The 14,534-nt window shown below is 36.9% G+C and overlaps 1 protein-coding gene across 1 annotated transcript in view; it reads left to right on the forward strand.

The window, feature by feature from the left end:
- LOC112566838 (activating signal cointegrator 1 complex subunit 3-like) overlaps nucleotides 1-14,534 on the forward strand; it is a 95,653-nt gene that overhangs the window by 10,517 nt on the left and 70,602 nt on the right. Inside the window, 22 exon segments of the mRNA XM_025243230.1 lie at nucleotides 595-751; nucleotides 1,588-1,679; nucleotides 2,055-2,087; nucleotides 2,089-2,190; nucleotides 2,389-2,580; nucleotides 3,515-3,739; nucleotides 3,972-4,070; nucleotides 4,072-4,092; nucleotides 5,697-5,861; nucleotides 6,592-6,678; nucleotides 7,207-7,383; nucleotides 7,872-8,097; nucleotides 8,403-8,464; nucleotides 8,466-8,558; nucleotides 8,898-8,993; nucleotides 9,335-9,503; nucleotides 9,870-10,090; nucleotides 10,522-10,607; nucleotides 10,943-11,109; nucleotides 11,276-11,421; nucleotides 11,659-11,779; nucleotides 13,026-13,168. Coding sequence (XP_025099015.1) covers nucleotides 595-751; nucleotides 1,588-1,679; nucleotides 2,055-2,087; nucleotides 2,089-2,190; nucleotides 2,389-2,580; nucleotides 3,515-3,739; nucleotides 3,972-4,070; nucleotides 4,072-4,092; nucleotides 5,697-5,861; nucleotides 6,592-6,678; nucleotides 7,207-7,383; nucleotides 7,872-8,097; nucleotides 8,403-8,464; nucleotides 8,466-8,558; nucleotides 8,898-8,993; nucleotides 9,335-9,503; nucleotides 9,870-10,090; nucleotides 10,522-10,607; nucleotides 10,943-11,109; nucleotides 11,276-11,421; nucleotides 11,659-11,779; nucleotides 13,026-13,168 — 2,880 coding nt within the window.

Below are 14,534 nucleotides of genomic sequence, written 5' to 3' on the forward strand. Positions count from 1 at the left end.
TTGCATTGTCTATTCATTGAGATGCTTCAGTTTTTGAATGTAGAGTTGAAAGTTTCAAGATTAGTAAAAGTCTTTGTCCTTTGCCTTTTCGGTATTACTATTTTGTGGGAATAACTATTTTGGAAATTGTCAGATAAAGTATTATTTTGTATCTAGCAGGCAACAGCCTTAGCTAGGGGCATAGTACTAGAGTGACACAACATTGCTTAAATGACATTCTGTGCCATGTAGAGGCAAGACACCTACTTTGTAACCAGATATTTCAGAAATGACTGCATGAGATGCTGTAGTTTACACAATACATATATTCAGCCAATATCTATTGATATCTATAAAAACACCATATGAATCATTTGATATAGTCTCTGGAGGAAAGTTGGAGCTTAAAAAAATGTATTTTCATTCCTCATAATCTGAGGATGAGTAGTATAAACACTGGTCTGTTCTTCCATAATATTTTCTGATATAAGGGCTGTATTTTTCAGCATGCAATAATTTCTGTTGGTTAGCTATAGAGAGGTTAACAAATGTGTTGAAGTTAAAATGTTATAAATGTTTTATTGGTAATATGGTCTTACTGTCAAATCTTTACAGGTGGAAACTTCTCAAAGCATGATTCGTATTGTTGGCTTATCAGCAACATTGCCAAACTACATTGATGTGGCACATTTTCTTCGTGTCAGCCCATATCATGGACTTTTCTTCTTTGATGGTCGTTTTCGTCCAGTGCCTCTTGGCATGACATTTATAGGTGGCTGTAAATTTTAATCCTTTTTTTTTAAGAGGAAGAAAAGTAACAAATTACAAATTTGTTTTTATGATATTGTGTTGAAATTCACACACACACACATTCATGCACATATATAGTTTAGCAAATACTAAACTTCTTTACATAATTTTTTTTATGCTGAGGTAGGTTGATAAGCAGCAGTGAGAGCCACTTGTGACATTACCTTTATGTGTGCACCATTTAGGAAACATGTTGCACTTTCCATCTAAACCAATCCTCTTAGTTTAGTAACCTTTCTATCCTTTACCTCCTGACATATTATCTCCCTTCACCAACACAAGAGTTCATTTCACCATGGACGTGTATAGGTGGACTGAAGTCTGTCTGCCAAGACCAACGCTTAGCCTCTTAATCAGCTTAATTAGTGTCGGCGAGCCGTAACAAAGAATTTGAATAAACTGGAAGCTATGTCGTCTAATGCCTCGTTTTAGCAGTTAACTGGAAAAAAATCATCTGCCAGCAGTCCAGGGATATTATTTCATGATTTCACTTAATCATTAGATTATTATGTCCAGGGAGGCAAATTTATATTTGAAAATTCAGCAAGAAGCCAATTTTGCAAAATGCATGTTCTGGACAGAAAATCATGATAAGCGAACTGATGATGAGAATGGTTTCAAAATTCTCTGCTATAACTTTTAATTGGCGGTATAAGCCTTTAAGTTCCAAGAAAATATACTAGCAGTTAATTATAATCCTCACATATTGCTTGCTAATCTGTTTATGTGGTTTTTCTGATTGGTCTTGATAAACCTTTTCATCAAGGCAGTTGAGCATGGCTAAATTGTATTTCACAGGCATTAAAGCATTGAATAAGGTGCAACAGCTGCGAGATATGAACAGCTTGTGCTATGAGAAAGTTCTACAGCAGGTTAAAAATGGTCACCAGGTAGGTCTGTTTGTTTTTTTTAATAAGTAAGTGCAGATACTTTCTATTATGCTTGTGTGTGGCACATAGCATTTGTCTGATTAGACCTAATTTATGAGATATGCTTTATACTTTTTACCAGAAGCTAGTTACTAATTATTACAACTGTTTGCAAACTTCAAATACAAATGTGGATGGAGATAGAATCTATAATTTTTAGGGTATTTTATATGAAAGATTGAGATGCCTTAGTTTTTCATTAAAAAACAGCTTTAGGTATAGTGATGATGATAATCAGACTTAAATCTTCAAGTAATTTGATAACACTTTTTTTCATCATTGAAGGAGACTTTCATCAGAATATTTCACACATTACATTATGTTGCTGAATGTCAGGTAATGGTTTTCGTCCATGCACGTAATGAGACAGGTACGAACAGCTATGACGATGCGTGACATGGCCAAGAATAATGGAGACATTGGCCACTTTGTACCTGAACAGACACCCAAATATGGAGAAGCAGAGAAAAATGTTAGTTTTTCACTTTCTGTGCAGTTTATATGAAATAATGAAGCTACAGAAATTTATTTATGTTAGATTTTTATACACATAGCCCCTTGATGTCTTATATCAGCATGGTGACATTAAGATGTATCTTTTACTTTCATTTTGAACTGACTCAAAGTGAATTTGTTATGCATTAAATGTGCCATTTTTACATGTACACAGATCCTGCGTTCTCGCAACAAACAGTTGAGGGAGCTTTTTCCTGATGGCTTTGCTATGCACCATGCAGGAATGCTTCGGCAAGACCGCAACCTGGTTGAGCGATACTTTGCTGAAGGACACATCAAAGTTTTGTGCTGTACTGCCACATTAGCCTGGGGAGTAAACCTTCCAGCTCATGCAGTTATCATTAAGGTTAGTTTAGGAGTGACTCAAATGGTGGCTGTTAAATGTTGTTGTAGTCAGTTCATTATTATTAACAGTGTGCGTATCTGGCTTTTGTAGCATAGGCTGCATACTAGAAACGTAGTCAGGGCTTCTGCTTACGCAAAATATTGCGTACAGTATGCATTAAAAGTTTGGAGGACCCCTTCAATTTTCGTCCATGGGGTCCCCTTCAAATTTGGGCGAAGAACAGGGACCCCTTAAATCTGAAGAAGGGGTCCCTGGGACCCCTATGAATTTAGCTCTAGCAGAAGCCCTGGTAGTGAAGGTGTTTCGGAAAACTGCAGTTGCTGAGAAACAAAATCTGATTTTACTCAGTAACTTTGGACACTTCATTAACATCTGCATAAGTCATATTAAAAACTCAGTCTTCTTATATTTTGTTAGATATGTTAGATAAAAGATGATATAAAATTAAATAGTTAGAGAAATTGGAGATATTGCCTTTAAAGGAAACTTGAAGTTGACTATGTATTTTTACACTCATTTTGTACTACATTTTGTATATTACTACATTGTATTCTGCTTCTGCAAAATACACCATAAAGCCCACAATATTTTGCATAGATAAGATCTTTAGAAAATGCAAATCTTAAAAATACTGTTAAGGTAACAAGATGATCAGAGGTTCCTTTTATGTGAAACAGTCAGTGTAAAAGTTTAAAAAAAAAAATCACACTTTAATTATTTCAAAGAGAAGTATGCATTTACACTGACTGTTTGAAATAGAATAATCACTTAGTTTGCAAGGATGTGACAGAGTCCAAATATAGTGTGATACAAGTTTAGGTAATTAATAAAGACAAAAAGTCCTTCCTTGTATGAAAAGGGTATATCAGTTGTTATGTCTAGCAAAACTATTGAGGCTAATTATCCCTCTTTCTCAATTTTATTTTGATAACAGGGAACTCAGCTATATGATGCCAAGCATGGTTCGTTTGTAGACTTGGGCATCCTGGATGTCATGCAAATATTTGGTCGTGCAGGCCGTCCACAGTATGACACATTTGGTCATGGAACAATTATCACCACTCATGACAAGCTGTCTCATTATCTGTCTCTAATGACTCGTCAGAATGCCATTGAGAGTCAGTTTATAAACAGTCTCACAGACAATTTGAATGCTGAGGTAACACTTTTTATTACTGTTGTCACTGCTGACCACACATGTCCAGTTCAGGCTAACATACATTTTTGAAATAGCTACACTTTCAAGCCTATGGCACTTTTTTAGTGGTAAATTTGACCATATTTTTTCATTTGTTTGTTTTTTTGTAAATAATAGTAAAGTAATCTGTTAAGTAATTTAAAAGGTTTGTTCTTAATTAGGCAAAGAATTTAGGCAAATACATCTGTTTCAGGTTGCACTAGGCACAGTAAGCAACATCGAAGAAGCAGTAAAATGGCTGAGTTACACCTATCTGTTTGTCCGCATGCGAATCAATCCTCTTGTCTACGGCAATTTCTTATGACCAGCTGGAGGTAAGCTGAAGAGTCACCATACACATATATGTCTTATCTCAGTCACTCAAGCAGACTGACTTTCACATGTTCTTTTGTGCTCACAAAAAACAACGAAAGCTGACTCAACAATCCCCTGTCTAATATCAACACACAAAAAAAAGAAATGACAACAGCAGCAACTAGTAAATTTTTATATACACTGTGAATCACTTTATCAAAATAAAAGGCAGTGGCATACCAAGAAAAGAAAAGTAAAAACAATATTTACAGTATCTTAAAATAAAATACATAAAAATAAAATAAAATAAAATAGGTCAGTCTATATATAAATTAGGCTCATCAATTGGCCTATTTCTAGATCCTATGACTTTTGGACTTTTACATTTGAAATAAAATGAATTAGGTAAAAATGTTCCTCCGGATAAAGGGAAGCAATAATAGGTGAACCTATTTTCTGTAATAAGAACATCAAGATAATAAACAAGCCAACTTTCAAACCAGATGTGTACAAGCTGTAAACAAGTGTACCAGATCAGCTAAATGTAACAATTGAACATATTGTCATTGCAATATAACCAGAACACCTCAAAAAGGCTCTTAAAATGTATAAGAATGTAATAAAATGTTACTATGAAAAATCCTAAACTAAACTGCTATGATAAACATTGAGTGGAATTGTATTTTTAACAAAATTACGTCAGTTATTGATCAAGCATTGAGATGGTTAACCATAAGATTAGTTCATAAGATATTGGTTGCAAAAGTGACATTGGTGAGCAGGGCATAGAACAAGATGAATTTTGCAACTATTGTATAGGCAAGAAAGATAACGTTCAGCTCATTTTTTGGAAATATGTGACTGTTTAAAGCTCCTTAAGCAACATGTGAAAAGAGGGATGTATAATGGCAGAACAAGAGAATTGTTTTTTTAGCCCCCTTGTACTTTTTGGATGCACAGTTTTAACACATATGCTGTATTTGATTTGATTTTACTCCTCGTCAAATGACATATTTACTCTTGTAAAATGAAAAAATTATTTTCAAGAATAGGTTGCTGCCTTGTAACAGCAAACACAAGTTGTAATTTCACCCCAACTTTCTGAGCAGGTACAGTTTCCACTTCCTCAAATGTTTTTGGCTTTAAAAAGAAGTGCAGATCTTACCGGGTGGTCAGAATATATCAAGCCAGCTACCCATCTAAAACATTCTAGGCATTTTGACAAAAATAATGTTAAGCTTGCTTTTTTAATATAAAGTTGCTTCACACGTGCACCTGACTTGCCTGTGACCAAAGCGTGAGACACACAACTTTAGCTGAAAAACGAAGTATCTTGCCACCTGTCCAGAAAATGGAGGTTTCTACTTAGCTACTGTGTCATCTGTCTGTAACATGGAGGTCTCTAATTAGGTTTTATGTTCTTTCCATTTACTTCATTGTTATATACTGATATGAAAATTTTTAGGACCAGTTTTATAATCTGATATGCTTTCCTAATAACTTGTATTTTAGTACCCAGAAAGTATAAGGTACTTACAATGTATCATTTGTCATGGCATTGGGCTCAACTTTGTTGAGACTTTAAAGTGATATTTTAGTTGTGGTGTTTGTGGGGTTGTAACAGAATGATCCCCTGTTGGAAAAGCATCGATATGATCTGATTGTAAATGCCGGACGCAAGCTGGACAAGGCACGCATGGTGCGTTTTGATGAAAGCACAGGCTATATGCATCCTACTGACACTGGCAGGATTGCTAGCCACTTCTACATCAAATATGATACTGTTGAGGTAATCAGTAGAATGGAAGATTTCATTTCTTTAAACATATATGCATAAAGTAAAACTGAAAATAAACAAAGTTCACTGGCAGATCAAAATGAAATTAAAATGTTTTCTGAATTATCTTATTTTTACCATTCTGTATATGTGATTTTATTTTATTAATATTCTTCTTAGGTAATTTTTTATTTAATGATAATAATAGGATTTGTATAGTGCATTTCCCCACATGTAGGCAAGCCTACAAGAGACCAGGGGCATTGGGGAAAGAGGCTGTTTGGTGCAGACATCACAACTGAGCACAAACAAGCCCAACATATATGAATATGCAACGGTTAGCAATACAAGAACATGAAGGCAGGCAGAGGTAGGAGTGTGGGGAGAAAGGACAACAGGATGGATGTTATAGTAGGTATTTCCAAAAGAGACATGTTTTAAGTTCCCATCAGAAGGCATGTACCAACTCCACTGTGTGGAGAGATGGAGGCAGGCCATTCCTAATGCTGGGCCAGAGAAGGAGAAAACGATGGCCATTATCTCCAGTCTGATACGTGGAATAGAGAGAAAACTGGAGTGGACCAAGTGAACTGACCTGTGAGGCTGATGTGGCAACACAAGCTCAGATAGATTGGGTCAAGGCTATGAATAACACGATAGCGAAAATTGATTTTCGTAGCTATGTTCTGCTTATCTGTTGTATTTAAAATCGCATTTATTATGTTATTTTTATTATTTCCAGGTTATCAATGAGAACTTTAAAGCCATGATGACTGAGGGTGACATTTTTTCTTTGGTATCCCATGCTCAGGAGTTTGATCAAATTAAGGTAATATATTGATAATTAACATGTAAATGATAAAAATTGCTTTACTTTTTAGTGAGTTTGCTTCTCAGCATTATGTACCAAAATATGTTCACAATATGGCAGTTTGTTTTTCACAGCATTTTTGCACAGCAATCACATGGTGATAAAATGTGATGTTGATTTTATGGTGCAGCAAGGCACAATATGGCAATAGACTATTAATTTCATTGTCTTCATTGTAATTTTTAATAATACTGCATAAAATGTCACAGATATACTTTAGAAATGTATGCTGCATAGACTGGAATGAAAACTTGTATGGCTAGCAATCATTATTTGAAACACCAGGGGATTTCAGCAAAGTTAAGGATTTTTTTATTCTGTTTTTGTAAGTAATATGATATTTGTTGACATGCAAGACCCTTTTTAGCCAACAAATGAATGTCTGGATTTAGATATCTTTTTCACTTTCCTGCATTTGAGCTGTTTAGGTAAAACCCAATGTTGATGTGAAGGTACCACATAAATTCTTTTGGGCATGTCCAACAGGTCCGTGAGGATGAGATGGAAGAACTGGACCTTCTGACTGAAGCTGGCTGTGAGATGAGAGTGCCTGGTGGCAAGGAGAACACACATGGCAAAGTCAACATCCTTCTGCAAGCCTATGTTTCCAAATCCCCTGTGGATTCCTTCTCTCTCATATCTGATATGGCTTATGTAGCCCAGGTAATAAAATGCTGAGACTTGCTGTCTTGAAAAGAATGAGGCTTAAAGCAGGGAATTTTGGGCTGGTTATGGCATAGCTTTTGTGACTATGTTGTATTTCTTGTAACTTGCTTTTGCTTTCTTTCTTTGCTGCCTCAGTTAGCAAGTCTTGAGTCTAAAACATTTTTTTTACTTTTCCTAAGTTAGGAGCTGACAAATGCTACCAAAATAATATTATTGTAAAGAATGGAGAAGAATTTTGGAATATTATACTTAATATTATGTTTTTCATAGAACAGTGAGTTCATTTACAGTCTATTGCCAGATGTAGAAATTTCATCTGCTTTACATTTATAATTTTGTTTCACTTATGAACAGTTTTCTTCTTAAGTTTTTACAATATTTGTCAAACATTATATCACGCAAATAGCTTCAAAAATAAATAACATGTGTATTACTAAACATCTTACAGAATGTAAATAAATAACATGTGTATAAACATCTTACAGAATGCCGGCCGAATAATGCGGGCACTGTTTGAAATGGCCATACGAAAGGGTTGGCCGATTATGACTGGCCGGCTGCTGGAACAGTGCAAGACAATTGACAAGAGGCTGTGGGCTTTTGAACACCCTTTGCGACAGTTTCCCATTCTGCCTGCAGAGATCCTTGACAAACTAGAGAAGAAAAGACTGACAGTAGAGAGGCTGAAAGAGATGGACCCCAAAGAAATAGGTGAAAATACATCTCTTTATGCTTGTGTATGTACAGTAATTACCATGAGATTATAGTCAAGATTTGGATGGGGGACAGGAGTTCATGTGTGTATTAAAAAAAAATGTGCTAATGGAGGTAACGATGGAGAACCATGGCTCTCATCTGCATACCATCACTCCAATTTCTTACCTAATGGTTGCTCCTAATATTGATTTGTCCCTTTTCAACAGATCTTCAAAAGGAAGTTTTGTGCATAATATTCTGTGTTGAAAAGACAGCAGTCTGAATTGATTGTTATTGCTGCTGACTTTTTTATTTTACAGGTGCCATGATCAACCATGTCAAGATGGGACCAACAATCAAACGCTGTGTGAGCCAATTGCCTTGCCTTGGAGCTGGATGCCAGCATCCAACCTATCACACGGACCGTCTTACGTGTGCGACTGGACATCAAGGCAGACTTTCACTGGGATGACAAGGTAAGATTTTCTTTTGATTTTGTTTAATCCAATTGTGCTTGTGTTTAAACGCTGAGCATCCACAATCTGCCAGGAAAGAAATGTTTGACCCAAGGAAGGGAGGTGAGGATACTTGTCAGGCCAAGTGGAGACAGCAAAGCACAGCCACTATGGCAGCTGGTTTTTTGAGTAATTCTCACCTCCTTCCATGGGCTAAATCATTCTTTTCCCCAGTAAGTAGAAGTTTAGCCTTTAACAGGGGAGGTCGTTTGTGTCAGCAGTGATAAAATGATGGCTATGCTGACAACAGCAGTGTTGAAAAAATTTCAGAATATAGGTGCCTACATTTATAATGTGCAGGTTCATGGAAGTTCAGAACCATTCTGGATCTGGGTAGAGGACCCTGAGAATAATCACATCTATCACTCAGAGTACTTCATTCTTCACAAGAAGCAGGTAGTTTAAGTACCAGTCATAACGGTCATATCACTTACCAAGAGCACTTCATATTTTCCCAGGTGCTGGTGGGTTCAGTGCAAAACCTAAGCTAGCATCATACCTGAGTTGAAGTATACTACATTTCAAACAGAGCCCTTTTTACATTTATCTATCTAAAGAGTCATTAATACTTAAGATTTCACAAAGAAATAAATATGTAGGATAGTTATTATTGTTATATGCTATTCAGACTGTAGAATCAATTATTTTTGTTTTCTTTAAATGAGAGTTGCAGTCATTTGCAGCTGTTGGGATAAACATGAAGCCTTTGTGCAGAAAATTCTGCTTATGGTTTACAGACTTTATCTGGAGAACCTCAGACAGTTGTGTTCACCATTCCCATCTTTGAGCCACTGCCCACCCAGTACTATGTTCGTGCTTTGTCAGATAGATGGATCGGCTCATCATCCACTTGTGCCATCTCCTTCCAACATCTCATTCTTCCAGAGAAACATCCTCCACACACAGGTAAATTAATAAAACATGACCACATTCCCCACATGCATGTAAGTTTTGTGGTGAAAGTGGTATTCACCACAAAACGGTGAAATTCTAAGCTCATTCACATGTAAGTGAACCAGTTCATTTATATTTTCAGTACTAAGATTCTGATGCAGAATTTCTTTAAAAATATTACAGCTTTTTTTTCTACGATTTTTCCTCCTTTAAGCCATCATTTTATTTACAAAATTCTGCTGCTACCCTGTCTTTGTCTCTTCTTGTCTTCTTTGTCTTTGTCCGTTGCTCTTACAGTGTCGGTCTTTCTCACTATCCTGCTCTTTCTGTCTTGTTCACTAATATTCACTTGATAATACTGTTACTGTATTCTTGCAGAGCTTTTGGATCTCCAGCCTTTACCAGTGACTGCTTTAAATGATGCCCATCTGGAAGCCTTGTATAATTTCACCCACTTCAATCCAGTGCAAACACAAATCTTCCACACATTGTACCATAGTAATTGCAACGTTTTGCTTGGTGCACCTACAGGCTCTGGCAAAACAGTTGCCGCAGAATTAGCTATTTTTCGGGTCTTTCGAGAATTTCCTAAGTTCAAGGTGAGTACATATTCTTCAGCCCTCATGTTAAGTTGGTCATCTTGTTAATATTCTAAATATTTGAGTTTCTGCAAGTGTTATGTGTCTATGTTGTTATTGACAAATATTTGAGTAGAGACTAGTATTATCTTAAATATGCTTGTAATAAATGAAGATCTATACACAGGTGGCATGTTTACTAAATATATATTTACAGTTATCAGTTAGCTTGTTGGAAAGATTGCTATTTTTGAAAAAAACTGCCAGGATAACCTTTGAGAAAGAAACAACTGTCTAGTTAGGAAGTGCAAGTCATTCCACCCATGTTTATTATCTCCCTGTTCTGTGCAATGAGCTCTTTGGAAGAGGGGCAGATCATCATTACAGTTAAAGTTAATTGTAAAACATGTTTATGAGGGAAATATATGCACACAGTTTCTGTGTATTTACAGTGTGTGTATATTGCACCACTAAAAGCCCTGGTGAGGGAAAGGATGGAAGACTGGAAAGTGCGCATTGAGCAAAAGCTGGGCAAAAAGTAAGTTACTTTTACATTCAGAAGATCTCTGTGTATCCAGAGCAAGTCATTATACCTTCACTATTACATATGTATCATGCATGCATTTTAGAAGTAGATGTCGTGTAAGTGGCTTGTCACCATTATGTTAATGGCTGAATGTGCCAAGACACCTGTATCTTACTGACCAGAACTTTATTTACAGATTTTGTCATTTACATAGAGAGCTCCCAATAAAATCTGGAACAATGACCCCAGTGTCTAATAATGCACAGAAAAGAGAGGGTAGACAGGAACACAAAGATCTATTGAGTTGAAGTCTCCTGATGGTCATAAACATGATTCTTCCAATACAGGGTTGTGGAGCTCACTGGAGATGTGACCCCTGACATGCGTGCTGTAGCAAATGCTGATTTGATTGTCACCACACCAGAGAAATGGGATGGTGTCAGCAGATCCTGGCAGACTCGCAGCTATGTAAAAGCTGTGGCCCTTCTTGTCATTGATGAGATACATCTCCTAGGTTGGCCCGTGGAAATCTTTTTTTTTTAAGGAGGCTAAAAATTGTCAGTGATCTATATACACATATAGATAAATGTATACTATCTTTAATTATTGTTTTCTTTTTTCCTTGAATAATTGCTGCTTCCAAAAGCATTAATTATTACAAAGTTATTTGATGCCCACAGGTGATGAACGAGGGCCTGTCCTGGAAGTGATTGTTTCTCGTACAAACTTCATCTCCTCTCATACATCTCACAAAGTCCGAATTGTTGGGCTGTCAACAGCATTGGCCAATGCTCGTGACTTGGCAGACTGGCTTGGCATTAAGGAGGTATGGACATGGTGTGAGTTTAAGTGTGTGCACATGTGTATGCTTTTGGGTGTCTTATCTTTTTCTAATTAAATGTTTTCACAAAATTAAAACAATAAAACATTGACATAAATAGATAAATTATAGGTAAATATAAAAATTAATATATTCAACTTCTGACCATTTTCTCTTGATGAATGATTTATTGCATATCGGTTGCTAGTTAAAGCATCAGACACAGTTTATTTTATGTTTCAGATGGGTCTGTTCAACTTCCGACCTTCTGTACGGCCTGTACCACTGGAAGTGCATGTGAAGGGATTTCCTGGCCAGCATTACTGTCCTCGTATGTCTACCATGAACAAACCATGCTTCCAAGGTTGGCTTTAAATAATTTGCTGTTTATTAATTATGGAAGCATTCAGCTGATATTTTCACAAGACTAGCCATATCTATCCTTTTTTGTCCCTTGGCCCTGCTTATATTATCTGTTTGCTATTATTCAGACTAGTGACTTCATGAACAAGACACTGCACTTGCTAGCCTCTGTTATCTTTTAAGATATGACTATTTATCCCATAGCGCAGTAATATCTACTTTCTCTTAATGAAGGACAATTATGGGACTTAGCGTAGAGCAGTGGTTCTCAAAGTGTGGTCCGCGGACCACTAGTGGTCCGTGGGCATAAGTCAGGTGGTCCGCGGCTGACAGTCGTCATATGTCAGCAAAGCGATGTTTAAAGTGATGCATTCCTCGCATTAACATTTTAATTACAAAGAACGAGGTAGTTTTATGTCAACGTATTACTATACTACTGTCACAGAAAGACATTTAGTTTTGAATTGTAATGAAACAAATGCGGCAATTTAAATTTGAAATTCATAGTACAGAGGGACTTTTGGGACTTGGTGGTCCGCCATATTTTTTACCTAAGTAAAGTGGTCCGCGGTCCGAAATACTTTGAGAACCACTGGCGTAGAGTTCTGAGACAATCTTTGGTTTTACTGATTAAAGCTGATGAAACTCTTTTTGAGGTGGTGGCTTCTTAGTCTAGTCTCTATCTTTCAACAAAAGCTGAGTTGAGCTACCTTATTTTATTTTTTTTAAGTGGATTGATTCAGGTCAAGGATAGGTTGCTGGGCACTTGCATCTGGTGTTCAGACACATGTTCTCAAGAAGAACAATAGGACTGGAGGTACAAAGGAGATAGAAACAGAAGTCAGGATCTTTAACATTTCCATCATGACTTGTGTATTCAGCTTCTTTTGATAAGTACGTCATAAGATGTGATTAAAGTCTCATTGAGAAGGGTGGTCCAGTGGCAGTCAGTGCCTGTCACCAATACAGTGAGGGTTAGCTACCCTGGCTTCAGATCACTTCTTGGGCATGCTGTTCTTTCTCCAGGTGGGCACCTGTTTACAAGGCTTGCTGCTTTTCTATAGTGTAGCTTTAGTTGCTGGCTCAGTGTAAAATACCATTCCCCCAGGCACTCAGAATTTCCCTAGATGTACTTGGTTTAAGATACTGCATCAAAATAATCTGACCAGCTATTTTCAATGTGATGATTCATGTATAATTGAAAGAGTGTTAAAAAAAATTATGAAAAGAAAAGCTCTGTTTCACAGCTATTCAAACACACTCACCAACAAAGCCAGTCCTCATCTTTGTGTCATCACGACGTCAGACTCGATTAACTGCCTTGGACCTCATTGCATTTTTGGCAGCAGAGGAAAACCCAAGGAAGTGGCTACACATGCCTGATCTGGAGGTATGCACCTCTTGACTACTTTGAGAAGTGTTTTGTGGAACATTGTTGTAAGTTGTGCTGTGTGCTGAAGTCTGTTTTGTGAAAGCTATTGAGGGGCTTGCTTTGGGAGGTATACTTAGTGACATACATGGATATGTTTTTGTGATTTACATTAATGAAATGGACCCTGTGACTGCCTTCTTTTCGAAGGTAGATTAAAAACAGTGCTCACCTCCACATGCATACCAAGAGCAAGAGAGTTAAAGACACAAATAAAAGAAAGTACAAAAATAAGAAGAGGGATGAAGACGCATAACCAGCAGAAAATAGAACAGTAAAGTAGTTGCTATGTCAGTTACAAATATTATCTTGGTGTAGAATGGTAAATTAGGACTTCATTCTATTCACATGCACATTCACATCAGTGATTTTTTGTGACTTGCTGTAAGTTACATGAGCATATGACTGCTCCACTGACAGCTGTATTTATGTATCCGAAGTTTACTTTAGAATTTGTGTAACAAGCAATAGTTTGTGAGGGTAATAATACATTTTACAGTTCTTATTAAAAAGAAATCTTTTATTCTATAATGAGTTTTTAAAGTATGACGACCAGACCTAGGAGCAACAAGAAAAATTGATCAGAGAACAAGGCGAGTGAACTCAGCACAAATTCTTTATTTTTTAACTGTCAGTTCCTTCTACACCTTCTGTGGTGGTTAAATGCTGTCATTAAGCTAAAGCCGTAAGTAAGACAGGAGGTTTTGTGGAGAACAGTTTTGCGGAGCAGTTTGACCAATTAAGGATATGATGCCAGGAGTGTGAAAAGACTAAAATTAAGGATGCTTGTTTCGGAAAAAAAATTAGGGATAAAATGTAATAATCTAAGCTTGCTATTATTCCAAATTTCCAAGAGAACAGATCCTTGTGACCGTCGCGTGTCGCATGCTGGCTCAGCCCGAGCTTTAGTTCTAGAGGGGAGGAGGGCGTTGCTGCGTCACTATAATCTGACGCAATTTTCTTTTTTGACGTTTTTGGCGGGAAAAAGGAAAAAAGAGAAAGAACGGTCACCAGGCAGCCATGTTGAGCTGGGAGAAATCTGTTGTGAGGACATTTGAGTAACATTTATCTGCGTGAAATTCCGTTGTGAGAACGGAGTAGCATTTATCTGCGAGGAATCTGATTTAAGAACGGAGCTACCTCTATCTGTGGGGACGTTTCAGGGTACAAACGGAGAAGGGAGGGAGTGGCGCTTAGTAGATGTAGGTGTCCCCTTCTGTCCCCAACCCATTGTTTTTTGTTTCCTCCCTTTTATTTCATTTGTTTGTTTGTTTGTTTTGTTTTTTGTTTTTATTAAACATGTACAGTGGAACCTCGGTTAGCGAAC

This window comes from Pomacea canaliculata, linkage group LG6, assembly GCF_003073045.1.
Source record: "Pomacea canaliculata isolate SZHN2017 linkage group LG6, ASM307304v1, whole genome shotgun sequence".
Taxonomy (NCBI): domain Eukaryota; kingdom Metazoa; phylum Mollusca; class Gastropoda; order Architaenioglossa; family Ampullariidae; genus Pomacea; species Pomacea canaliculata.